Source organism: Asterias rubens, chromosome 2 (genome assembly GCF_902459465.1).
Source record: "Asterias rubens chromosome 2, eAstRub1.3, whole genome shotgun sequence".
Lineage (NCBI taxonomy): Eukaryota > Metazoa > Echinodermata > Asteroidea > Forcipulatida > Asteriidae > Asterias > Asterias rubens.
Genome location: NC_047063.1, coordinates 5,646,375 through 5,674,214, shown reverse-complemented (window position 1 = coordinate 5,674,214; position 27,840 = coordinate 5,646,375). Strand labels below are relative to the sequence as shown.

The 27,840-nt window shown below is 37.0% G+C and overlaps 2 protein-coding genes across 3 annotated transcripts; both read right to left on the bottom strand.

Moving 5' to 3' along the window:
* Positions 1-18: 18 nt before the first annotated feature.
* Positions 19-27,800, bottom strand: LOC117307126 (dnaJ homolog subfamily C member 2-like). 2 transcript variants are annotated; one of them, XM_033791794.1, is made up of 17 exons: positions 27,582-27,800; positions 21,441-21,634; positions 19,926-20,001; positions 17,903-18,004; positions 17,120-17,264; positions 16,371-16,451; positions 13,728-13,885; positions 13,169-13,359; positions 12,103-12,183; positions 9,823-9,911; positions 8,719-8,788; positions 8,341-8,522; positions 6,257-6,333; positions 6,160-6,183; positions 4,040-4,150; positions 2,595-2,779; positions 19-279 (listed from the first exon to the last, which is right to left on the bottom strand). In XM_033791794.1, the coding sequence occupies exons 1-17, from the start codon at positions 27,652-27,654 to the stop codon at positions 220-222; spliced, it is 1,899 nt and encodes a 632-aa protein (XP_033647685.1). In that variant the 5' UTR covers positions 27,655-27,800; the 3' UTR covers positions 19-219. The 2 variants fall into 2 exon arrangements, with proteins under 2 accessions (XP_033647685.1, XP_033647684.1); XM_033791793.1 differs by lacking the exon at positions 6,160-6,183 and having other exon boundaries at positions 6,233-6,333; positions 27,582-27,799.
* Positions 24,891-27,344, bottom strand: LOC117307127. Its single transcript, XM_033791795.1, has 3 exons — positions 26,899-27,344; positions 26,616-26,729; positions 24,891-26,084 (listed from the first exon to the last, which is right to left on the bottom strand). Exons 1-3 carry the CDS (start codon positions 26,930-26,932, stop codon positions 25,759-25,761), a joined length of 474 nt encoding a protein of 157 aa, XP_033647686.1. The 5' UTR covers positions 26,933-27,344; the 3' UTR covers positions 24,891-25,758.
* Positions 27,801-27,840: the final 40 nt, after the last annotated feature.

Genomic DNA, 27,840 nt, shown 5'->3' with positions numbered 1-27,840 from the left:
TGCACAACTCTAGGGCGTTTGCCAACCAACAGGGTCTGTACCCATGCGTGAATGTGATTAGCATAATTATTTCATGGGAAGGGTCCATTGTATAGGAGTGGAAGCAAAATCTAACAGACCCTGAATATCTTCTGCTGAGTGAACCTTAGCACATTGAACCTTTCAGCTCCAGACTGTGGTCGTGGTCTTATACTGCACTGATTAAACGTTTCAGGCTTCCTACTTCCTCCCAACTGCTGCCTGTGCTGCCTTCTTGGCCTTCACCATTTCAACAAGTTCCTGTAAAAATAAAACAAAAATAAGACTCAAAAATCTCTTCATGTGTGTGATTCAAATGAACCCCTATCCAACAAGTTTGCCGACTTCTTTGAGAACAAAATTGTCAAGATTCGGAACGATCTTGATAATAATACTGATTCGGCAGACTCTAATCCAATTGATATTCAAGATTCGGAACGATCTTGATAATAATACTGATTCGGCAGACTCTAATCCAATTGATATTCAAGATTCGGAACGATCTTGATAATAATACTGATTCGGCAGACTCTAATCCAATTGATATTCAAGATTCGGAACGATCTTGATAATAATACTGATTCGGCAGACTCTAATCCAATTGATAATGTGTCCAACACTGTTCAGGCGATAACTGTTCTGAATAATTTTGAACCAGTTGATGATGACAATGAGTTTTGCAAAATTATCTCGGTCGCCAAATAAGTCTTGTTCTTTGGACGTCTTGCCAACATGGTTGGTCAAGCAATGCATCAACATCATTGTACCAAAGCTGACTTATATTGTAAACTTATCTTTATCAACAGGTGTATTTCCCGATGTTCTAAAACAGGCTGTCATTACACCCGTCCTCAATAAACCATCCTTGGATGTTAATCAATTAAAGAACTACAGACCAGTGTCTAATATACTATAAATGTGGTCTAAAGTTAAGAAGGGCCATTGCTTCACGCATAAATAATCAACTGGTTCTCCTCATATCTCCAAAATCAACGAAATTGTGATGTAGTCTCTGGATCGTACTCTAGTGAACATATAATGGTTTTTTTCTTTCTCTTTTCTCTGAAAAAACTATATCTCTTTCTTAAAAAGTAGATTAAAGATGTGCTACTAGCTAGTTTTAATTTACCCTTTTCTATGTTATGCGCTTTGATCATGTTTTGGAAAAGTACAATATAAACACCTTTTATTATTTATTATTATTTATTTGAAAAACTGAAAACTAACTATAAACAAGTAATGTAAACAAAACACATAAATCCTTTGACCCAGTTTTAGAAATTATGTATCATTCCAAAAATCAACGAAACAAAAATCACTTGATAGAGCATGTCTTCCTTTATCAGAATCCACTAAGAAACAGTTGGGCTCTTCAAAATCTACAACTTTATGGCTATTTTTGTACAAGTCACTGTGATCGTTAATAGGTTATCGTGACCTTTGACCCAATTTTTGAAATAGCACATCGATCCAAAAATCAACGAAATGAAAATCACTTGATAGAGCATGTCATCCGCTATCAGAATCCACTTAGAAACAATTGGGCTCTTCAAAATTTAAAACTTTAAGACTATTTTTGTACAGTTGGTAGGTTACAAATTAGTCAATTTATATACTCTACTTTATAAATCCACACATTTGTTTTCTTCCAAAGTTACCAAAATTGTTAATGGTTTGGGATTTTTTCACGTTGAGGGCTGATGTGGTCTACCAGAATCATACTTTAAAATACCAGCAGTGACGCACCCAGGATTTAATTTGGGTTGTGGGTAGGGGGGGGGGGCCATGTTTCCCAAACAAAATTCTTTCCAAGATGGTAAAAAAAAAAGTTCACCATGCTGCAACTCTGACTTCATCGGAAGGTTAGCATGCCTTTTCGTGTGCTGTACGGTAGCGAATGGAATGAAATGGAAATCGCCCAGTTAGCACAAAATCTGCCGCTGAGCAGCTCTATTAAAATTGGCCCTGAAGTCGGAGTTGCAGCATGGTTAACAAATTGTTCTTGAGGATTTCTCAGACAGTTATTATGCATTAATTTGTTGTTCAAGATTCATCACAGGGGGTTAAAGCAAGACTGCATAAGTTTGTGATCTACTGAAGAAAGGCAGACAGCTTCTCCATCTCAACCTTGATGTAATCTCTAACTGGGATCACTAATAATCACAGTGGTGCACCCGAACTGGGGGGGGGGGGGGCGATGAGTCTAGGGGATTGATCCCAGCCCTCCAAAGTATTCAATTTGTTTGTTTGATTTGTTTTGATTTTTTTGTTTTAAAATCTTCGATAAAAAAAAAATTGGGGAAATATGGCCCACCCCCCAAAATAATAAATCACAGTGCGTCACTGCTGATAATTTAAGTTCTAATTCTGGTTAAACCACATCAGCCCTCAACAAGAAAAAAACATATGATTATATGCTAGTTCTGAGGAGTATATCCTTAAGATTATGAGTGGTGACAATCAAAAGAAGTCAATACCACCCCACCCCCCCCCCCCAAAAAGGAAAGGAATTACCTGCTATGACTAGATGGTTACAATAGCTCAATGTTTCATGACACTGTGTATAGATTCATTACCTTGTATCTCAACATGCATTCCTTCTTCGTACGTCCAGGCACAGTATCTGCAATGCGATCCCATCTGTCTTTAGTACTTGTTGGGTATGTCTTCAAGGCTTGCTCTAAACGTCTCTGTTCATCTGTGCTCCATGGCTTAGCAACTTCTGCAGCCCCACTTGCTTTCTTTTCCCCTGGTTTGTCAGCTATTTGGGAATAAATAAAGAGATTGATTATCAGAAGATGAAAGCACTATAAGCTAACAAACAGTAACAGAGAAGACTGAAGTAAGCTAGGGTTGTAATGTCAGGTCAATGACAAATGTTTGCATTTAAACCACAGATACTTATTTGGTAAGCAGTTTTCCAGAGCTAATTCAATTTTTTAGACAATATAATCGATAACAACAATAATAACGATTGTAGAGTGTCATGACCGAGTGGTCAAGAGCTTCAAATTCAAGTTCTGGTGGTTTATAAGTCACTAGAGTGTGGGTTTGAATCCCGGTCGCAACACTTGTGTCCTTGAGCAAGATACTTTACTATAATTGCTTGTCTTCACCCAGGGGTATATAAATGGGTACCTGCGAGGGTAGAGGTTGATATTGTGTATGATAAAGCCTTCTGAGCGCCACGGCAGCTCAGGGCTGTATACTCCCCAGGGAGCTGAGAAAGATTAAAGGGATGTTTATTGGCCCTATGACCAGGGGACTAATGTAAAGCACATTGATAAGGTTATTGTGAAATGCGCTATTTAAGAATTTGTTATTATTATTATTAACAACTGGATTAAATTCATCTTAGCTTGCTTCCAAAGACTCTTACTTTAGAGAGGAGTAAGTTGGAGGTTTTTTTAAGAACCTAAATAGAACCATTGTCATGATTGTACAGAATTGAATAATCAATGTCAGTAAAGGGTAGAAATCAAACTAGAATGACAACAAAAGATCTTACGATTGGATAACTCTTGAAGATCATTTGTACAAATACCATTAATTAAAGCCAGTGGATACCATTGTCACACGAAGTTGTGTTCGTTTAGATGGTTGATTTTGAGACCTCAAGTTCTAAATCTGAGGTCTCGAAATCAAATTCATGGAATATTACTTCATTCTCAAAAACTATGGCGCTTCAGAGGGAGCCGTTTCTCACAAAGTTTTATACCATCAACCTCTCCCCATTACTCGTTACCAAGAAAGGTTTTATGGTAATACTTATTTTGAGTAATTACCAATAGTGTCCACTGCCTTTAAGACCCAGTATAATCACTCAGTTTTACATTGATTAGTGTCATTTGAATAACACTTTTAGTCAATTTTAATAGCTCTACACTTCAAGAAAAAGGTTCACAGTAATTTGGCTGAAACCAAACTAACAAATTTGTATCTATCCTGGTTAAATATAAACTATACTATTTATTAAAGCTTTATAAAGTGTTTACTACACTTTCTTGTTAAGATGCACTACCTGTATCAAAGCGTTCTGATGGCTGTGGCACATCTTGCTTTTTGGATTTGTTCATCGTCTTCTCAAATTTATCAAACGCTCTTTTGTTGACTTCCTCTTTTTGAAAACCATCTGTGGAATAAATGTTTATAATTAAAATGTGTTACAATGAAAATAAAAATATTTTAATTTGAACTGGGCCCAATTTCATAGAGCTGCTTAACCGTCGATTTTGTGCTTAACGAGCACACCTAGCAAATTTTTTCATTTCACAGGCTTGCTTAAGCAAGGATTTTTGCTTAAAGCGGTAAGCAAGCAAAAAGGGTCCTTAAAGCCTTCATTTGTTTGCTTCAGCACCCTGTTTAAGCACAAGGCATAGTGCAACATCATACGTTGTTATTGTGGCAGCTCAGCTGTTGTATTTTACGCGTGCGTGTGTGTGATTAGGTGCAGCTAAGTAAAATTTGGTCCAAAATGTTCTCAGAAATGTGGTCACTGTATCTTCTTTTTGTTTACTCTCAAGTCAGTGTGTAAACCTTTCAAGTGTAGACAGAGAAGGTGATGATTTTTGTTAACACCACTCCGCCATTTTGTCAGTACCTTCTTCTTTTTTGCTTAAGCAAACTTAAGCAAAATACTGCGCGTGCAGTTTGTTAATGTGCTTAAGCTAGCAACCGCTTGGCAATAGGTTTACGCTTAAGCAATTAATTTTGCTACGTTTAGCAAAGCAATTGCTTATGGTTAAGCCCAGACCTCTCAATGTAACCGTTACTAATCTATCACATATTTATATGTAACCACATTGGCAGGTAAAAGAATCTTGAAAATTAATCAAATACTTTGCGTACTTGCTACACGTGTAAAGACGTGTACATGCTAATAAATATAATCACAGCGCTATTGTTTGGGATCTCACATTTACAATCTTCATTCTTGCTTCATTCTTTTCCCCCAAGATTTACGTATGATTAAAGTTTGCCTGATGACCCGCCAATCAAGCAAAAGTACTAGCACTATATATTTTTTATACCAGTTGAGTCATTGTAAAAATGTTCGCAGTTGTAACCAAATTCCTCAAAAAAAAAAAAAAAATCTTAATTTTAATCAACTGATACTTAATCCACGCCATTAGATATTGTAGTGAAACGTGATTATTCAAGAATAAACTAGCCAAGTGTGACTTGTCATCACATGGTTGGACCCATTCGCCTTGATCGAATGCCAGACATGCATTTGTATTATACTGAACAAACTTTAAAACAGTCTGTTTTCGGATTTTAACACCGTACCCCTCATATTGTGTAAAGGACACCTTGTTTACCTTTGAAAACCATCGGAATCGATCATTATTCCAACAATTCTGATTTTGTACACCCTCGAGGGGAAATGGCACTAGAGGTGAAGCCGAGGGTGCCATTTCCCCTTGGGTGTACAAAACGCCATGGACCCCGTCACAGCGTGCAACAATTGTATACTGGTCGCCTGCAATGCACTTAAATCGATATTACATAAAAACCAAATGTCTTCAGTATTCTCTCAGAGTCGTTCCATGGTGATGCAGTGTTTATAAACGCATTTGAATGGTAAAGAATCGGTTACTATGCTCACAAAATCAAATATGAACAGTTAAGTTCACTTAAAAAAAAAAATGAAATTCTTAATTTTTAAACAAGCAATTTGTATTTTTGTAATTCATAGATAAATTTGTAACAATTAAGAACAATTCCTTATAATTGGCAGCTATGGAGAATTGCTATTAGTGCAGTTAACTTGACATTGCAATTTATTGAATTGAAATAGTTCCTATCTGAACCATACTTGTTAAAAAGATGGTAATGCTAGTAACAGGGGTGAGAGTCATTACTAACGAAAAAGTCTGAAACTTGGATACAAATTCAAAGGTGTGTTGAAATGATGCCATTTCTACCATTTGGTAACCCCTGGGGTTATAGATTCCAAGGAGCTTTTGGAAACGGTATCCAAAGCACTAGAGAAGTAGACCAATGAGCAGGATTTCTTTATTTGTGGAAAAAAATATTGTCCAATTTGGCCGACATAAAAAGTCTGAATTCAGCCAAAAGTTTGAACAATCTCATCCCTGAACAACACACACACAGATACAACTATCAGGTTGAACTTACCTAGCTTTTGAAGATTCTTTGTTTATCCCTGAACAATACATACACACAGATACAACTATCAGGTTGAACTTACCTAGCTTTTGAAGATTCTTTGTTTTGTTGATGATATCTTTAGCCGTCTTGCTGTGTTCAGATGAGGAATGTTGGTTGATGAAGGTGGCAATAACATCATACCTATAAAGGCAAACAATTACAGTAGTCAAGATATATTTGCAGGGGGGGGGGACGTGCCAATCCATGCCACCAAACCCCCCGATTGACCCTCGACCATTTGAAATACAGACTTCTAAAGGAACATTACAGAGTTGGTTTTGCTAGTAAAAAAGTTGCTGGCAGTGTAAGCACTTTATGTACTCCACCATATACATCAACTGAAACAAACAGGTAGAAGTTTGATAACGATCGACCATATTATGGGTCACGAGAGAATAGTGAAAAATCGATAACAAATTTTGCATTACATCCATGCCAAAATAAAAATGAATAAAACGCTCACTGAGCAATAAACCCCAAACGCGAAATTAGATTATTTATTTATCTTACGATAGAAATATTTCAAGGGATGTTTTCTACTATAATCATCATTAGACTGTGTAAGTTTGATGTCAATCTGGAATCTTCATGATTTTTGTTTCTTACCGATTCTGTAAGGTTCCTTTAGGATTAAGACTAACCAAAGTAAAATGTTACATTTTATAAGCTTTAGAGTAATAACGCATACAATGTTTTTGAAACTACTATTTCATTTACATGCATATGCATACAATGTATTTTTTGTAAAACTCATATCATCAGCTTATCTTATACAACAAGTGAATGGCACAGAAATAGCACCGAAAAGATGACATTTTAGGAGAGGTGCAATTAGACTTTTAGTTGGCCAGACATTGTGCCCCCTAAAATTACAATAGTTCTGAAACTGCATAGTGCTTTCAATATTTTGTGCTCAAAAACTTGTCTTTATTGTGTACTAACATCGATGTCACTCTAAGTTAAAGACACTGGACACTATTTGTTAATTGTCAAAGACTAGTCTTAACAGTTGGTGTATCTTAACAGATGCATAAAATAACAAAGCTGTGAAAATTTGAGCTAAATCAGTCATCAAAGTTGCGAAATAATAGTGAAAGAAAAAACACCATTGTCACACCAAACTGTGTGCTTTCAGATGCTTGATTTCGAGACCTCAAATTCTGAATCTGAGGTCTCGAAATCAAATTTGTGGAAAATTACTTCTTTCTCGAAAACTAAATTACTTCAGAGGGAGCCATTTCTCACAATGTTTTACACCATCAACCTCTCCCCAATACTTGTAACCAAGTAAGGTTTTATGCTAATAATTATTTTGAGTAATAACCAATAGGGTCAACTAGGCCTGGGCGAATTATTCGAATTAAGCTCACGGCGAGACCCGCAAGCTGGTAGATCATAGCGCCCGGGATTATACCTCCAGCCCCCACAAAACATGGCATGTGCGGTACGTAATATGCCCCAAGGCTTACGTTCCCATTGCTCCACGCCTTGGGGCCATTTAACAAGCTTTCGTTACACAGACTCTTTGTATGCGAATCTTACATTTGATTTTTGACTATTATTTACGATTTGTATCCATAATTTGAATACGTAGTCTATTTGTCATATATATATGACTAATTGTAAACAAAAATATTAAAATTTGGTTCAGCGAATTAGCTTTTCTATGGCTGGAAGTAAAACTAACTCGGAAGGTCAGGTGATTATTCACGCGACTCTACGTTTTTTAGAAAAATGCTCAAAAATTGCTAAATTTAATGATTTTTTTAGGGACTGCTCTTCTCCATTCCAGGAAGACTTTTGAAGTCACATCTTAGTAGCCCTACTCAGCCAGTGTGCCCCTTTAAATATTTAGATTTATATTACATAAAATTAGTAATTAGCACTAGTCACCCTTCAAAAATTTATGTTCAAACATAGTATTATCATCTGCATCAACACAAGTTCATGATAAAATTAAAAAAACACATGATACTTGACCCATATCAATAAAATATTCAGACTACATTTTTGTAGGTTCTTAATAGATTGGAATAAATCTTCCTTTAAAATCAAGTGTGGTGCACTCCTTTCAATGTAACCAAATGTTACTGCTAAATAAAAGCAAATATTTCAAGTATTTGTTTCAAGATGCTGCTACACTCCTACCTTGACACGGTTCCAGCAGGGAACATTTTCACTGCTTTGACCAATAGTTGTACTTCCTCTTCACTCCAATGTTTACCAAGCCCTCCTGACCCACCACTTCCTACTTTACTTGTCTGTGCTTCTTTCTGCTTCCTTAGCTCTTCTTGATGCTGTCGTTCCATATCAGCATTCAAATCACATACCTACAATGCCAAGCATACAGTCACTAATAAACCCACAACTAAACCAAATGATCAACAATAAGAAATGTAGCAATTCAATTGTACAATTGTAGAACAACAAATATTACAGCCAAGTGCTAAAGCTTTCAAGAAACATTAAGGGAACATGACATAGGATTTGTAGCAGACTATGATGTTCCTTTGAGGTGTTGCTTACCTGTGCACAAAAGGCTTCTTTGGCTGATTCAACTTCGGATTTAGTCAAGGTTTCATTTAGAACCTGTAAACTGAAATCATTAAAAACAAGCATTATTTAAAATATTTCCCAGCTGCCATCGTCTTATTCAGTGAGTGGAATGAAAATAGTGAATAGTGACTGAGCTAATTCCTATGACCTAAACATGTCATTAACCAAATACATTTCTTGATGCAGAATTTGAATGACAAAATTGGTATGTTTACCATTAGGAACTTTTAAAATAAATCCAGTTTGTATAATCCACCATTTTGAAAAACCCTAATCAAGCCCTTAAATGCGCGTGATTTCTGAGGTCGTGCTTGACATCTGGGGGGTGCCGCATGCGCCTTGACTAGAGGCTGACTATCAAATGGAGTTAGTCGTAGCTGATTCATTATTTATTAATTGCAAACTTTGACATGGCATGTGGACAAGGTAGTCAGAACAAATCCAAAAAACTGCAATCCAATTCTCCTTCAATATTGAATGTTTGCAATGGTTCTAAATACACATGTATAATACTGTGAATGTATTAGTATACAAATAATGAATGTTTATGAGTGCAATGGTGCGAACATGTTCATGAGTTGAAAGATGGAATGTTCTATTAAACGAGGCGGAGGAATATCATCACTGGGGCCAATATTTGCACTATTGCACAAATGAAAAACATTCATTATTTGTTTTATGTAGCATCCAAATAGATCTTTGTCATTTTGATTGGAGAGTACAGCTTTTAAAATAAACCAAGCCTAGGCCTACCATTTTTAATTGTGAAATTACACCCGTTTCTTTTGGGTCGGCGTGTTGGATTAAACAGTGACAATGTGCGTTCTGTACAGCTATTTTGAGACAACGCAGACGCCGAATGTAGTATGTGTGCCTTGTAGTTACACTGCTGGGCTACCAAAGACACCCGCACGCAGTGCTGTGTTTACTCAGCGTGAAATAGTACTTTTCGGATGGAACGAAAAATGCACGGTGAGTGACTCAGCGTGCAATAGTACTTTTATTTGCTACCACGTGACGGACAATCCTCCAATCAAATGGCAAGGATCTGCTTTGGTGTATAATTGTGCTTACTCAACAGCAGATAGCCTTTCGCACAGCATCTCAACATCGGCCATATGTTTCACCCTGTCAGCCTCTGCTTCTGCAAAGTAGTTGTTTCTCTGTAGAGAACATTAAATGAATGAGTTTGCTGTTAAAAAGAGAATATCCAAATCAATTAGTTTGCCTCTTCAAGTGAGCCGGTTGATTAGTTAATCCCATTACATTAATGCACTGGGTTGATAAATTGCTAAAGCCATTTCACATGTGAGCTTTTTATCCAACATACTTTGCAATTGTTCGCAACCAGAATCAAAAATAGTAAAAGCAACTCGTATGAAAGCTTTCCTTATTATGAAATAGCAAACGATCCTGACTAAATATAACTGCGATCGATACCTACTACAAACAATTGCAATAGCGTTATAATCGCACTGATCGAATGTGTGAAACTACTCAACCAAGGACCCTGGTTATGATGACAGAGTACGCCTGCGCAGAACGTGCGTCGTGTGCCTCGGATTGTCAAGTGTTTTGTACTCTGGGTTTTGCCGGTACAGCCATTTTACAATGGCACTGTTCATGTTCACCTTTGCGTTTTACTGAGACAGCCTTACAAATTTAATTTTGTGGTAATGAACCATTCCCTCCATCTTTTTCTGCACGCCTTCAGCCCCCATGACATCAATCATTTTATCAATCGTATCATCGTAAATCCAAGATGCTCCAAGTCACCTTTTTGGGTATTTTCTTTGTTTCCTAATTTGGTTCTTTGTAAAACTGCGGCAGAAAGATCCACTGGTTAGTAAACAAATGTTTATTTCTTAAATGTTCCACTTTGATTGCTTAATTTATGTCTTATTTATATACCTAAAGGGACTGTCCCTTTGGATAGTGATTTGGTTCGCTTTTGAGCAATCCCTAGGCTTCTGTTTACTGTTTCTGTTTGATTTGTTATGTCTCTCATTGTTTTCCTAATGTTTTAAAATCCTACATTTTCTGTTATTGTTGCTATGTGTTTGTATGTTTTTCAAAGCCTGGAAGAATAAATAAATAAATAAATTCCAGCAGTTTAGTTGATCCTATTACATTAAAGGCAGTAGACACTATTGGTAGTTATTACTCAAAATAATTATTAGCATAAAGCCTTACTTGGTAACAAGTAATGGGGAGCTGTTGATATTATACAACATTGTGAGAAACAGCTCCCTCTGAAAGACAAAGTTTTCTAGAAAGAAGTTATTTTCCACAATTGATTTTGTGACATCAAAATTAGATTTTGAGGTCTTGAAACTTTGTGTTTTTTTCATTGTTATCTAGCAACTTCAACGACCAATTGAGTTCATATTTTCACATGTTTGTTATTCTGTACATGTGTTGAGATACACCAAGTGAGAAGACTGGTCTTTGACAATTACCAATAGTTTTGAATGTCTTTATTGCACCTTTAAAAAGTATTTTAGAGCCCCAAGACAGTAAGAAAGTGATTTATGTAAAAACAAGTACATGTAGGCAAAAATCTTTACCAGGAAAATGCAGTTTACAGCAAGATGTTCTCAAAACCATTACTTTCCCTCGTCTTTGTTTGCACAAGCAGCCATTTGCACTTCACATAGGTTATTAACATTGCTTGTTAGACATTTGTATAATACTCCCATAACAATATCTAAGTACAGTATGTATTAAAATATATTCATAAATACCCCTGACAGTTTCTCTGCTCCTATTGGTGGAGAGCGCGTCACGTGGGGATGTTTATAACCGGCTGGCTTCCGCAAAATTATCATGCGGAACGCAATTCATAGCTATTAGTAACAGCACATAATCTATTTCTAAGCGCGAGCGAGCAATTTAATTCTAAGCGCGCGCACGTACACACAACTCAAGCGCAACGGTTCTTTGAACAAAAATATTTCAAACCTCAAATTTTCAATTGTCAAAGTGTCTATAATTGTATTTTTTTCAGTTTTTTTTTAACAAAAGGGCATTTATGAATTTGAATTGTTCTTAAATGTCCGTTTTAAACCTTGCAGGGTTGTGCCGTGCGATAAAGGCCCTCACCTTACAAGGTAACGACCCTGCCGGTTTTAAACGGACGTTTAAGAACCTGTCGCTACCCTTTTATTCCCTTATTTAAATATGTAAGTATGCAGCCATATGAGGTCAGGTAATAAAGAGAAAACATGGCAGTCCAGCAGCTAGCTGAGAACAAGAACTAGTAGTACCATCAATCAGTACTAAAACAATATTAAGAAATATAACCTACATATCCAAAGTCCTTACATGTTTAATTTTTTTAATCACTCTATTTACCTTACATAAATCCCTCAGCATCTTACGTTCTTTCTTGATAACCTTTTTAGCTGCTTCCCTCTCCTTTTTAGCTGCCTGAGCCTGTTGGTTAACAATGGATATTTTTAAACCACACTTAGGACTTTTGCCTCCTAATTAATCAAGTTAATACAATACAGATTATTTCACTAGGCCAGTGACCCTAAAACGTAAGGGTTTGCATATGAAGTCAATTAAAACAACACTATTTCGTTCCAACTTCAAACACACAATGGAAAGAGGTACTGTCTTCAGTTGTTTCCCCAAACCACAAACCACCTATATGTATTAATGACAATAAGTGACTTAGTAAGAATTTCCCAGTGGAGTTTAATAGTCATAAGAGTTGTAAATGGCCTGTGTAGGTTGACATTGAGAGTGAATTTTGGGCAGCAGCAGCAGTCAGTGGTACTGTGGTCTTGTTTTAAAACAAATATTGTTTTCAGTTGTTTTCATCAGTTGCATCCGCTGATCATTGTTTGATTAAAAACAAATATTTAGAAATGGTGATCCATTTCACAAACCTTGGAACAATTGTTTTTTTTAATGCCGACCTTAAAGGGACATGTTGGATCAGGTGAGATGGTCCATGATAAGAGTTTGACACCAATGGTTATAAAATGGGACATGTTGCCGTGGATCAGGTGAGATGGTCCATGATAAGAGTTTGACACCAACGGTTATAAAATGGGACATGTTGCCGTGGATCAGGTGAGATGGTCCATGATAAGAGTTTCACACCAACGGTTATAAAATGTATGGTTAGGAAGATGATTTATAAGTAGAATAAAATGATCCACACAAATACATGTATGCCTCAAAACTGCACGGTTTTCCTGTAACTTTCCGAACTAACATCTTTGATTATTTTATGGAGTCAAAAACTTGACGCCACTCCATGTTTGACGATAATACTTATACCTCAATTATAGAGTATCATCGTTAATATATAAGATCACCTGCATAGTACTTTGGTTTGACTGAAAATGTTCAAGTTGGAAACTAGTCATCCTGGATCCCCCCCCCCTTGGGAAACCTCAATACTTACCTTTGCCTTAGCTTCCTCTTGTTCTTTCTCTTTGGCTAATCTCTCTGCCTCCATAGCTGCTTGTTTCTCTCGTTCTTTCTCCATCTGCAATGCTTTAACTGCATCTTGCTTGGCTTTCTTCTCAGCTGCTTTCTTCTCCTTCTCTTCTTCTTTAAAGCGTTTGATTCTTGGGTCACATGCATATGCATTATCTACAGGGATAGTGAAGGTTTCAACACATTAATATTATTGGTTCCACAATGAGGCTTACTTTAACCCTTTCAATACCATTGTCGAGTTTACTTTCATTATTATCTCGCAAGTACGATGACCGATTGAGCTCAAATTTTCACAGGTTTGTTATTTATGCATATGTTGAGACACACCAACTGTGAAGACTAGTCTTTGACAATTACCAATAGTGTCCACTGCCTTTAAACAAACTACAAAGAAAACTGTAACAATGCTATTGAAACCCCCTCAACCCTTGAAAATTGTAACGATTTCCTTTGTCCAAGGAAAAATTCTTGAACCTATGGTGTTAAAAAGGAAAGTGTTTTAACTGAACAAAATAACTCACCAACGAGTAATCTTATCCTTGCTGCATCTTCTTTTTTCCTGGTCTGTCTGGCTGCCTTGTTCTGTCTCTCGATCCAACGTCTCTCTTCTCTATTCTCCCCCTTTTCCTTCTCTTCTTCATCTAAGTAAGAAAACTCCCTCCAAGAGTCAAAATCGTACCTGCAATCCATTGGAAAATACAACCATCTATTATTCTCATGAAAGAAGATTTGGGCAAATATTTCTTTTCAAATAATACTCATTGAAGAACAATATTCTTAACCATTGAATGTCAGAAGGTGTGTATACAACCAAAACTTTCACTCACCAAAAAATGCATGCCCAAGAAACCATTTGATAAAATGTTACATGAGATGCAGTTGGCAAACATGTCAGAACCTCTTTTTTTTCAGTATGAGGAAACAGCTGCAGGTGTTAACATGCCCAGACATTTCATTGTGTACATGTATGTAGTAAGCAATATGAACGCTCTCAAGGTATTCAGCTCAATGTGCTCCCAACAAACAGGGACTTCATTTTATAAGCGCCCCCCCCCAAAAAAAAAAAAAAAATTAAAATAATAATAATAATAATAATCATAAAAAATAAAAATAAAAAACTCAAAAAATCTGTCTTTCATCAAATGAAATATTCTCACAATTGCACAGAAAATTATACATCAAGGTGAAACTCAATGAAGTCTATATTTGATGATTAAATGAAGAAGGTAAGAAATTGCATCATTTTAACACCTTTTCAGCTACTGAAAGACAACACTATTTCCAACTGCTCTACATGTAGCTCTCCAAACTTTGAAAATTTTTTACACAATGTCTTATTGACTATTTGGTACCAACAATACATTGATGGGAACCCAAAACTTTTGTACAAATGTGAAGGTTAGTCAAATGTCATGTCAAAAAAATGTAATGTCCGTAACAGCAAATGTCCGTAACAAAAAATACACAGTGAATGAACGACAAATAAACAGTGATTGACGTAGCGTGCAATAGTTCGTTATTTACTATCATGTGACGGACACCCTTCAATCAAATGGTAAGGATCAGCTTGATAAAACATTGTAGGAAACAAATCCCTGTGAAGTAATGTAGTATTTGAGGATGAGGTAACTTCTTACTAAAAAATTAAGGCATCTGAAAGCACAGTTTGTGCAGCAAGGTTTTTTATATTTGATATTTACTTAACTCTGATGACCAGATGAGCAAAAATTGTCACAGATTTGTTATTAATAAACCAAGTGAGAATATTGGTCTTTGGCAATTACCAAACATACCCGGTACGTTAAAGGTAGTGGATAATTGGTAACTAATCACAATATTTATTACCATAAAACCTTACTTGGTGACGAGTAATGGGGAGAGGTGATAGTATACAAATATTGAGTGGCTCAGAGTGGAATGGGAGGAATATTATCGCAAGGTAAAATTTGGACTGTTCCATTTCACGAGGCGAAGCCGAGTGAAATAAACAATCCAAATTTTACCGAGCATATTTGTTTATATATTTGTTTATATAACTGACATATAGATCCTTGTCATTTGATATATTTTAAAAGTATAACATTATGAAAAATCACACAAATTACTGACAACCGAAAAACATAAAGCGTCGCGTAGCGGCAACAATGCACAAATCGGATCACAATCTTTTGAACAGGTGCTCCTTTGTTTTAGCAGCGGCGCAGCGGCGCTGTACTGCTCAAAAACATTGGGAACAAGGATGATCCTAACTGTTGAATGGAAAATGCTATTCCCCATGGGCGAATAGGTCTTTTTGATCGCCGGTGCGGATGGGAGTAATAGTGAATATCACGTGAAGTAAGTTCCACCAATCAAATGACAAAGATCTGTATGTCAGTTACATAATATAAAACACTGTGAGAAACGGCTCTCTCTCAAGTGAAGTAGTTTTCAAGCAAGAAGTAATGTTCCGCGAATTTGATTTCCAGACCTCAGAATTAGAATTTGAGGTCTTGAAATCAAGCATCTGAAAACACACGACTTCATGTGACAAGGGTGTTTTTTTTTCTGTCATTATTATCTCGCAACTTCGACCACCAAATGTGACCCACTCTGTGAAAATGAGTCAGATGTCGCCCAATGCATTATTAAGTTATGGACAGTTGAATGTGGAAAATATAATAAATAAATAAAAAATCATTTAAAAAAAATACTTTTTAAGATCTATATTTGCATCGTAAACCTTTAGAACACTTCCTTTTAGGCAATCAAGCTATGAATACAAAACAAATTTTGAGGTATTAAGGCCCTGTCCCACTGCAGCGATAACGATAACGATAACGATAACGACGCAAAGAGAACGCAATCCATTGGTTGGATGAGCGTGTGCGTATTCTGCGTGGAGCAATTCAACCAATAGAATGCGTTCTCTTTGCGTCATGGTCGTTATTGTTCTGGTTATCGCTGCAGTGGGACCGGGCCTTTAGAGAGCATTCAGGGCATGTTGGAGTTTATTGAGATTTTCCTTCTTTACTGATTGCAATACACGTAATTACATGTATGTTTGCAGTACATGTACAGTACATGTACTTGATGTAGGTTTGTACTTTTTAATGTTAAATCCATAATGAGGCAATCCTAAAATCTGTTCCCATGGTTCATGCCTTACACAAATTTCTACTTACCAAAAATTATAGAATTTATTGACTTCTTCAAATGTAGCTTTGTCATTACCCAGTGGAGGTACTCTCTTCTTTTTGGACCATCTGCATACATCCAAAAACAGACAATTATTAATAATTCAACTGTTATATATCACATGTTTACAAAAGAGCCAAAATGCCCGGCGTTGCTGCAGGCAAACACAAGCGGTTCACATCTAAAGGGAAACAACAAATTGTATGTTTGTGAAAATCACACCAGATGATTATTAAATTTGATTTGAGAGAAAGGGTAAGACGCAGTTATAAGCTGAATTCAATGTATGAATCGCCAGGACTATAAACAAGCATAAATGCCTGAGTTGATGGATGGAATGAGTCTGGGTGTATGGGCTGCATCACATCATGGAGCAATAATGGTTTTGTCTTGAAGGATTGTGTTTGGTAAGATAGCTTAGCATGGCAAAATGTGACAAAACCTTTGCATCCAATTCATCTTGACTATAATAATAATAATCTTGACTAAAGGCTAAGCCATGCAGGGTGCAAGAGGCTATACAGATTTTACAAATGAAACACACAGCTTGGGATTTGTAGCCACAATTAGGTATTACATTTAACCGGATTCCCCTTTACTTTGATTCAATTAGCTGTGTTGTTAATTTAACCTGGATAAAAAATACTGTGATGCTGCCACAATGACTAGGTGACCTTGGATGAAACAATTGTGTTTTTATTTTGGGCTCAGGTAAGGCCTAACAAGGTTTACTTACACTGCATTCCTGTCAAAGGCTCTGCTAAACTCCTTGAAGAAGTTATCTTTGGAATTTTGGTTAACGGAAGGAACGCTGTCATCAAACTTGGAATCTACACTGTCATAAGACCTCCTCTTGATTCGATTTCCAAGAGTTTCATAAGCTGTGAAAGACAGGAACCAAATTACACAATGCAAAACAAGTCTCATTAATCTGCATGTTTACATATTAATACATCTTGTACAAAGCAGGCAGAAGTCAGTAATTTAACTCAATCAGTATTAATATGAACAAAAGACTGTATAAGTCTCTCACTTAATTTAACATAGGAACCCATTCAAGTGGATTGGTTTGTTTCCTTCATGCGTTAATTAAAGCATCGTGGAACCAAGTGGTTCCAAAATGATTGAATACGTGAAAGAACTGCACGGTCTATTTCAGTAACAGTAAAGACTCAACTCCACAATCTCATGCCAGTGATGCATGTATTAAAAGGTAACGCAAAAGCTGTGAGTGTGCGTGTGTGTGTGTGTGACCCAACACATATCCCACATGCAAAACACCAACATTTAAGGTGTTAAAAAAGGTCTTTATAAAAAAAAGAAAAACAAAAAATATAACAATATTAAGCTTGTTTAGCAAAGAAAATAGTTCCCGACATAAAAAAAGTTGCCCAAGCTAATGTTACCAACCAGCTTGCTATGTGATGTACCTAATGTTACCATAAGGTGGTTTTCTCAGCTATGAATTTGACAAGCACAAACTGTTTATAATGCTGGCACCACAAAAAGTGAGTCCTACCTCTTGTGATACATGTGAAGTAGTCATCATCATTTTCCCGTGGCTTCTTGGCACCCTCTACTTTTCTCTTGTCTGGATGGTGTTTCAACACTTTACGCTTATCTACACAGCAAGAAAAAAAAATTGGACAACATTTATTTTCTTAGAAAGTACAGTCTAACTGGTTTTTATCAACACAATTTTCAGTCTAAAGCACAGTTCATACTTTATGAAAAAGCGAATGCTAAGCTAATTGCATAGAGCAAACAATCATGTATGTGCTGTTTTCCAATAGCAATGCGCGGAAAGTCACTTCACTTTTGCTATTCAGGTGAAGTATGAGCCGGACTCACTTATTTTACAAAGTTCAGAGCAGGAGCTGCATGGCTATCTTTTACTTATCATCTACGTTTTTCAGAAAAGTGACAAAATTTGCATTTCATAGAAAACTACAATTGAACCATACCAAGCCACTTTAAAAACTGAATAAATCAGCAAAAAAATAGGTGAAGTTGATGCAATGATTAAGGCCCGGAAGTTTCAATAAAAAAAATGTAATACAGTGTATTTGTACATGTATGTTACTTTCTGGGTTCTTCCCACGATTTTTCGAAACCATGGGGCATTCTGGACCCAAACTATTCATGTCTGGCTGAAGCAAGGTCTCCAATAGACCGATTGCACTATTAATGTTTACATGTGATCAAGTGACCTGAGATGGGTATAGAAAAACAGCCACACAGTAAAGACATGGGAAGACTCGTACGAATGGACCGTAATCGGCTGTATTCTCGATAAATAACACTTTAAACTCAAAACGAAGCCCGCCCTTTAAATAAAGTGAAATAATGTGACATTTGAATATATCGCATTTTCTATTTGATAAATCCAGTATTCTACAACAATAGGCGTTTCTTTTAGGAGTATGGTTAGTTTTTGCACTGTGCATGGTGTGAAGTCGGGCTGGGCCAAGGGAGACTGCAAAGTTCGACTCTAGCTGATAGCTACCCCTTCTAATCAAATAATTTGAGGGTGAAAATAAAGGAATTTGCAGCTTCTTCAGTAGATTTTTTTGAAAATATTAGCAGCAAAATCATTACAACGAAGGCAATGTAAAACCACACTTTCCGTGCACAAACACATGACATCATGTGAACATTTTCGTAGAATTTCCTCGTTGGTGGAACTGTGTTTACCGATTACTGGCAATGTCCAACCACCACTAAGGTCTCATGGTACAAACTCTGAAATATTCTTCAGTGATTTTGAGAAAAAGCCTTGATTGAACAAACAAATGCAACAATTAACATGTCTTTCAATGCACATTGATATGCAGAAAGCGGTGTATGGGACCATCTCAGGTCACGCGACGTTGGTAGCGCAATCGGTCTATTGTTTCCTCATTGGTATTTACACTTGGTTTTAACAAGTTCTACTATTTATACTATATGGTTTTCTCTTGATGATTTGGGGGGAATACAAATAATAGTATAACAATATCAAAGTCTTACTAAAGACACTGGACACTATTGGTAATTGTCAAATACTAGACAGTCTTCTCAGTTGGTGTATATCAACATAATATGCACAAAATTTGAACTCAATTGGTCATCGAAGTTGCAAGATAATCATGGAATAAAAAACAACCTTGTCACACAAAGTTGTGTGCTTTCAGATGCTTGATTTCGGGACCTCACAATCTAATTCCGAGGTCTCAAAATCAGATTCATGGAAAATTACTTCTTTCTCATTACTACAATGTTTTATACTGTCAACAGCTCTCCATTGCTTGTTACCAAGTAAGTTTATCTGGGACCCTTACAAACTCTTTGATTACACTGAGGACAGTTGCAGAGTCACCAAACCAATCAAGATAGTGCCATTTAATTGGAGCAAAGTAAAAATAATGTTTTTTATATATGTAATTGTTTTAAAAATTGCAAGAAAAACCACAAAAGCAAAATACAAAAAAGCTTGAACAGAAACTAGTGCCAAACAGGCCCAAAAAGTACACATTACAAGCAAAACTCTTACTCTTACTTACAAGCTCTCTTAATCTCATCAGAGGTTGCTTTGTTTCTCAATTTGGACAACCCAAGAACAGCATAGTGATCTTGATTCTGTAAAAATAAATGAGACAAAAAAATGATAAATTGAGTGCTTCTTCCATTTAAAAGGGTACAAACAACACATGGTGGATCATAGGGCAACACTTCCTGTAAAGTACTATGTGCTTCGACTTCTTTGCTATATTTTTTTTGAGTATGAGTAAAACAACTCGTTTTAGTTTGAAAACAGTGAAAACATACCACAAGAATTCACTGTACATGTACATTGTAACAGCATAAACCAAACTGTTCTGGATCAGGACGTACTGGATACGAGTTCCCCAAGGATAACAAGCGGTGTGCATGAGTTTTTATAAGAGTGTTTCTTCTAGGGTCTTTAGCAAAAATCCAAAATGCTGACCTACCAAAAATTGAGAAGAAATCTGAAGTTTAGTTGTATGACAATGTATCTGATTTAGTTTTCAAGAGGCTGAGAGACTTCTAAATGTTTTTTGAGTATTTTTGAATTTTTAGCATTTACCATTGTTTGCTCTAGGAGTTGTGCACCCTTACCTGGTAGGTCTGCTGCCCTCTAGTGGCAGAGCTTTCAAAAAGTCTCCCATTACAGCGTGACTGACATTACTTTTTTAAAACTTATTTTGGATATCTTATCAGCTCTCACATCCAATCTAAACCATGTGTGGCATGGGGGATACTAGGACCTCAATACACAACACAGAATTGAAACCTTGAAATTTCATATTAAGCTTTTCTGACTGGGGGGGGGGGGGCGTTAACTGCGGTGACTGACATTACAAAAAGCGTCGCAACCAAGTTAAAGTGCTACAGATCTAAATCCATACAACCATTATATCTTACCAACACTTGTAGTTAGATTGGGAAAACCTCTTCTTGAATTTTGCGACAATTATGCAAATTAACTGACATTACCGTGACTGACATTACACATTCATAACATCTGCTGTAATGGCGTTAGCAACAATTTAACAGAAAACAAAACAAATTCTGTCAACAAGAGAAGTATCATTTAGCAGATTAATGATGTAATAAGGAAACAACTTTAATTTTAAGATGTTTAAGGGTTGAAACATGCATTCAATTTGATACAATGTGTTATAAAATACATACAAAATACTATTTAAAAGCAAAAAATTCTGGCCTTCTTCATGCTAAATGATTTATATTATGGGTGGCTTAAATACAGCTTCATGTAAGATTTAGCAATTCAGACCAAATGTAAAGTTAAAAGTTCTACCAAAGTTCTCCCAGCTTTCTCCAGAAGACGATCAGAGCATACTGATCGAAACGTCGAGTCGAAACCAACGGTTCTTTTCAGAACCACCCCAACTCATTAGAGATAGTCATTACATGATGTTACCGCAGACCTTTCTATAAAGTTCTACCACTTCTATTTACTAAAATTACAAAAACACAAATTACGGAACTTAAAACTGATACCTGACTATACTGTTTGTTTTGTCAAACATTACCTTCCAATCTTTTGGGTCTAGGGTTAACAACATGGAGTCATCTTCATCATATTCCAGGTCATCATCGGAGCTATCAGAAGATGAATCAGAGCCAAGCGAACCAGACGTGTAAGATAAGGTGTGATGATGGTGACGCCTGTGAATATGAGCCTCAAACCAACGACCAACTGGCTCTAATCTCACTATGATAGGAGCTATACAAAAATACAAATAAATACATGGTCACAAAGAATCATCTAAAACTTGTTCGGTATGGTCCTACTACAGGTACTTGCCCTTAACTCGCCCTCAACTCAACCACTACGCAGATGGCAGGTACGGATTAGTCTTGACCCAAGTCGTCAGTGATCAATAATTGAACAAAGCACAGTACCTAATACAATATGGTACCGATAATTAAATTTGATGTCTTGGGCCAAGACTATTCCGTTTTCAGGAAAGCACCCTCTATTGTCCATGTTATACAAGCCAGGCTGTGAAATAAGCAAGATGGTGGCCAATGGCTTTGCTACTTCGGGAAAAAAAATGATGAGAACAAAAGACACAATTAAAATGTAGTAAATATTAACTGAAATGTAACCTTAAAGCTTAACCTTAAACTTATGAAAATTATCTTTCAGCTGATACTTTACAGTTCTATGCCTCTTTTGTGGATTTTAAATGAATATTGGTTGAGTTGACAGCAAGTTGGACGGCACTAAGCAAGTTGACGGCACTAAGCAAGTTGACGGCAAGTAGACATGTAGGACCCGTACATTACTGATGATAATGATTCCTGTTGTACATTAAATGTGTCTGCCTAGAGTAGGGAATCCGGCACTTTTTGTACTTTTTCACAAAAGCCCATCAAGTTTTATACCATACTGTTATTGTTATGTCATTTCCTACATGTAGTACAATGGTGAAGGGAGGTATCTCAGGATTTTAACAAAGTAGCATATGTCTAATTGAGTAATATTGTTATATCGTACGACCTCCTGTTTTCAAAGTGTCCCTAAAGTCGAGGCAAATCTTTTACCTCTCTATACGCGATGTAAACAGTCCCTAGATACATACGGTTCAGCGCTTGGTGACCAAAAAATAAATAAAGCGTTTGCAAAGTGATGCGACAGGTTCAAAATATAAACCTGGGAATTTGCTCCGGGATCTGGTAAGTTTTAGTCCGGTTTTTTTCCAAAAATATTTTCTCACTGGTGTTTTGAGTGTTCATTAGACATTGAGGATTTAGTTCCTAGTTGAATTTGTGTCGGATTTTCAAAAACAATAAAAATGGAGCAAATCTAATCTGTTGACTAGCTTTTGAAATTGTCTGGTTCGACCAGATTGCCGTTTGACACTCAAGAGAATCTGGCGGCCGTCGGGAGGAGGGTTACGTTATCGCTAGTTGCGATAACGTAACCCTCCTGCCGACGGCGGAGCCGTAGGGTTACGAAGCCTACGCAACTTATGCAGGGCGAAATGGTCAAACGTGTACAATTTCGACAGCAAGTCAACAGATTTGCTCAATTTTTACCACTTTCGAAAACAATGACACAAATTTTATGAACACGACCTTAATCCTCAATATCTAATGAATAACACTCAAAACACCAATGACAAAATATGTTGAAAAAAAGTACAAAACTCACCAGATACCGGAGTGAAACAGTCACAAGCGCTGAACCGCAGGTACCAGCCAATTGAATTGACGACCTGCTGAGCCGCGGCCAAGTTGGACTAAACCATTCTGTAAAAGGGGTGTTATAAGGCAGTGCAGCAGTGCGTGTGCGCTTTCCGTTTGCTATGCCCGCGGTTCACTCATATAGCGTGCAGGCACTGCCTAGTAACACCCCTTTTACAGAATGGTTTAGTCCAACTCGGCTCAACAGTGAGTACCAAGCAGAAAACTGCATTTTTTGACAAAAAAAATTGTTTTTTAATTTCACTCAACAGAAATACAAGCATTATGAATGTATATTGAGTATGTGGGGAAAGTTTTGGTAGTGTAGTACAAAAGAAAATTCAGTAATTGCTGGCTAACGGTCGTAAAACTTTCACCTATCAACGCTGATTTGAAAAATGTATAGCGTTAAGGAGGCCCAAAATATTAGACCCCTATGAGGCTCACAGGGGAGCCTTATATAGTTTCTAGAAGTACTTGGTAGGCATGGTATTGGTTACTCCTATTTTTGTTTCGTCCGGCTATCGTCTCCCGTAACCTCATAAACGAACATCTGTCTCGCGTTTAACGACCCATGGTTCAATGAATTTTTGAATAAGAAATCTCTCTTTTTTTTTTTTTTAATCTTGCCAAAATTAGGCTCTATGTGTCCTTTGATATATCAATGTGCCGGGGGGGCGAACAGAGAATCCACTCCGCAATCTCAAAAATTGTTAAAAATGATAAATTCTTACCGTAATTTTGGATTCCCCATCTGCTGTACGTGTTACTCCTCTGCCAAAAATTTTGAAAATTACCCGACCTTGCGATAGTGCGTCACGAGAGGGCGGGTATGATCTGTGATTTGTGAACAAAACACAGCCGTGTACATACTGGTACCCTGTGCGAGCTTCGTGGTTCCGTGTATGTTTTGTACCATAGAGTTATATTATAAGAACTAGAGGGCGCACTGGCCTATATACGCGCCCCGGTATACGAGCAGGCGGGCATTTTGTAAGTTTACAAAATAGCTATCTCACAGCGTATGTTTGTGCGGGCATTTTGTAAGTTGAACAAACAGCATCGCGTGAGCGTTCAATAAAAAAAAAAATCAAACGTGTATTTCATATTCTACGCGCGTACAGAATGGCGCGCTTGTCATCTTGCGGTCCCGTCGCGTTTGTGCAAGAAGCATCGCCAGTGCGCCCTCTAGTTCTTTATAACTCTATTGTACACAAATCATGGATCGTACCCGCCCTCTCGTGACGCACTATTGCAAAATGAGGTCGGGTAATTTTCAAAATTTTTGGCAGAGGAGTAACACGTACAGTAGATGGGGAATCCGAAATTACGGTAAGAATTTATCATTTTTAACAATTTTTGAGATTGCGGAGTGGATTCTCTGGTCGCCCCCCGGCACATTGAGATATCAAAGGACACATAGAGCCTAATTTTGGCAAGATTAAAATAAAAAAAGAGAGAGATTTATGATTCAAAAATTCATTGAACCATGGGTCGTTAAACGCGTGACAGATGTTCGTCTATGAGGTTACGGGAGACGATAGCCGGACGAAACAAAAATAGTTCTAGGAGTAGGTATTGGTAGGCCCTACTCAGTCATACTCTGTCCTAAAACTATTTCAGTTTCGTCCGCTATCGTCTCTGTTACGGGAGACGATAGCGGACAACACCGAAATAGTTCTAGGAGTAGGTAGGCCCTAGGCCTAACAATCATGCCCAACTGAAAAAGTAAAAATTTATAAAATATTTATTATATATTATGATTTGTTTATATGAAAAATACTTAATAGTAGGCAGATCACACTATTTTTCAAAGTTCTGCCAATGCCTTCAAAGTTTGTCTCATATGATTTAGCTTGATAAAAGAAACAAAGAACTGAAAAGCAAATTGAAATCCGACATTCGATTCTCTTTTTATGCAAATTTTTGTTTATTGTTTAAAGCACCTGTTTTAACCATTTACGGGCAAAAAGTGGAAAATGCTTTCTTTTCAGTTTTTCCTTTAAGTTTTCATTGTTTTTTCTCAATTTTAAACCCTGTTAGTGTTTCTTTTCTTATAGTACACAGGTCAAACCTACTTGCAAAAGAGAAATGGAGGTTCTATTACATTGAATTTTTTTTTTTACGGTCACCAAAAATGGCACATTATCCAAAATTCCATAACGGGAAACCCCAAAATGTTCCAAAAATGACTAAGTCCAGCTAATTAAATATGCGTGAGGCTCTCCTGGGGTAACTAAAGTAGTTACAGCTATGAAACTTGGCACAATTCTTGTTTGTGTATAGACATTTCTTTTAAAGTGTATATTTCAAAGTTTTACACGCCATTATGCAAATTAGCCTAATTAATTATTCATTTTGTACGCAAAATTACCTAATTTAATATGCGTGAGACTCTCCTGGGATAACTAAAGCAGTTACAGCTATGAAACTTGGCACAATTCTTGTTTGTGTATAGACATTCATTTTAAAGTGTATATTTCAAAGTTTTACACGCCATTATGCAAATAAGCCTAATTTATTATTCATTTTGTACGCAAAATTACCTTATTAAAAATGCGTGAGACTCTCCTGGGTTAACGCAAGCACCTACAACCATGAAACTTGGCACAATGAAAGTTTGTTATTTTACAGTACATTGTAGTTATTTACATGGTTTCATACATCATTCTGAGAATTCCACACAACTGCAAACCAGACCATTATACTGGTGCATCTCATACAGAGAATGAGAAACGTCAACAATTTTGCAAATTCAGGCACTTTTTGGAGGAGGTCTACTGTGGTGTGGGTTCGTTTTGATTTGGCTACATGTCGTTGTACTTTTTGGAGTAGTCCATTTAAGTTGGTACTGGTAGGCAAGTTGAGGTTGAGGGCAGAAAATATTGGTGGGAAATCATGTTTGTAGCTTTTGGTGGTCGAGTGCTCAATACGATATCTGATTGTCTCCAACAATGCTGTGGTCAGAATTCCATTCCAATGATCTGGTGAAAAGAAAAAAAAAAAAAAATAATAATAATAATAAAAAATAAATTACATTTTTTGTCTGGGGCATATTTTCTCTTTTCGTGACAGTTAAAAATAGTGAGTGAAAGAGGCACATTCAAAAGGGTTAAATTAATTTTGTTAGGAATATGTAGCCACTTTCCATCACAGAGCTTTATCAATCCATAGAGCAATAAACTAGACTCCATGATCAATCTGAATCAAAACTTTGCAAAATGTAAACAAGCCGACAAACTATTCCCACGACCATACGGAGTACCAGCAATAAATGGAACAGCCTTGATCAAGACAATAGCGACATCCGATTGGTCAACCGCTTGATAAATGTGTCACGTGACATTTTTTTAGACGTTACGTTCACTGTACACCCGCCCTGAATTACTTATTTCTCTTAACTTTCCGAAATTTACTCTCTGATTTTACACAACAAATCTACACAGAGGGTAATTTTATAACGATATTATTAAAATATATTATCTTGAAAATTGAGGAAAGTGTTTATTTCTTACCTGGAACGCTGTATTCCGTAAGCAACAGGTCAATTTCGTCTGATGTCCAGCCAGAGATATGATCAACTTCGCACGCGAACGCTTGGTCATTGAACTCAACTGCTGCCGGAGGCTCTGAATTGACAAAACAAACATGTCCTATTTTAGAGCGCTATTACTGAGTGCAACGGATAACGAAATTCAACAATCTGCACATCATAACAAACTTTAGAATGTCTATTTTCATATTCTAATATAGAAGTATTCATATTTGAGATATATAGGGAAAAAACGGGTGGCTTACCTGCTCGCCGTTTCCCGCTTCTACTGGCCGCCATTTTGGAAATTTCGAGAACGTACGCATCAAGAGTAGAGTTTCCCCATCCTAAAAATAGCTTCACAGGGTCCCTACGTCACCGACTCACTCCGGAATCGTCCATTATAGAAGAGAATAGGGGGGGATTAAGCTGCGAGGTGGTATTTTTTCCCCTCCCACGCGCCGTCGCTGCGCGCCGGACCGACAAACTAAGTAACCCAAAACTACTGTAAAATCTATATTTCTTTACCAATTTGGATCAAATGAGCAGACAAACACAGGGGAAGTCTATATTTTTTAGTAATGTAATTGTTTTCTTTATTGAATTATCCAATTCTCCCTTAAACGACTTTGATCTGTACCAATCTTTTCACATTCGACCGTGCCGACCGTTGTACGTGTGAGAATATGCATGGTCGGCTGAAATGTTTACGCGCAGAGTGATCTGCCTATTAATAGGGTGGCGTTCGTTTAGCTTCCCTGGGTCGACCCCGGTGTGTGGCGGTCTTTTTTTCCAGGACGAACGTGGGTAATTATCTGCACACGTTTGTCCTGGAAAAAAACCCGCCACACACCGGGGTCGACCCAGTGAAGCTAAACGAACGCACCCAATATAATTAATATTAATAAAAATAATAAATAATAATTAATAATATTAAATTTATACTCACCACACAAAGTACCCAATACTTTAGTTTTTAAACCAGCAGAGGTGCGTGCATTTACCACAGTTTCCCCTGTCATCTTAAAATCAGGTATTAAACACTGCTTCACTTGGTGCTTGCTAGAAATGGCAGAAATCAGCCCAACAACACGCACAGTTTTAGCACAATTTTATTCTTCTCATGTAAATGCGCACGTGTGGTCGTATTTTGTAGCAAATACTACCTACCGGTAGAGGGCGTACTTTTACTCAACCTCGTTCTCATG

Coding starts and splice junctions, on each gene's coding strand:
- LOC117307127 (XM_033791795.1), bottom strand. CDS start 26,932: ATGGCGGCCAGTAGAAGCGGGAAACGGCGAGCAG. Junction 26,730..26,898: donor AAGCGGGAAACGGCGAGCAG/GTAAGCCACCCG, acceptor TTGTCAATTCAG/AGCCTCCGGCAGCAGTTGAG. Junction 26,085..26,615: donor TACGGAATACAGCGTTCCAG/GTAAGAAATAAA, acceptor TCTTTTCACCAG/ATCATTGGAATGGAATTCTG.
- LOC117307126 (XM_033791794.1), bottom strand. CDS start 27,654: ATGACAGGGGAAACTGTGGTAAATGCACGCACCTCTGCTGGTTTAAAA. Junction 8,523..8,718: donor AAGAAGCCTTTTGTGCACAG/GTAAGCAACACC, acceptor TTGGCATTGTAG/GTATGTGATTTGAATGCTGA. Junction 6,184..6,256: donor GGCTAAAGATATCATCAACA/AAACAAAGAATC, acceptor TTGTTCAGGGAT/AAACAAAGAATCTTCAAAAG.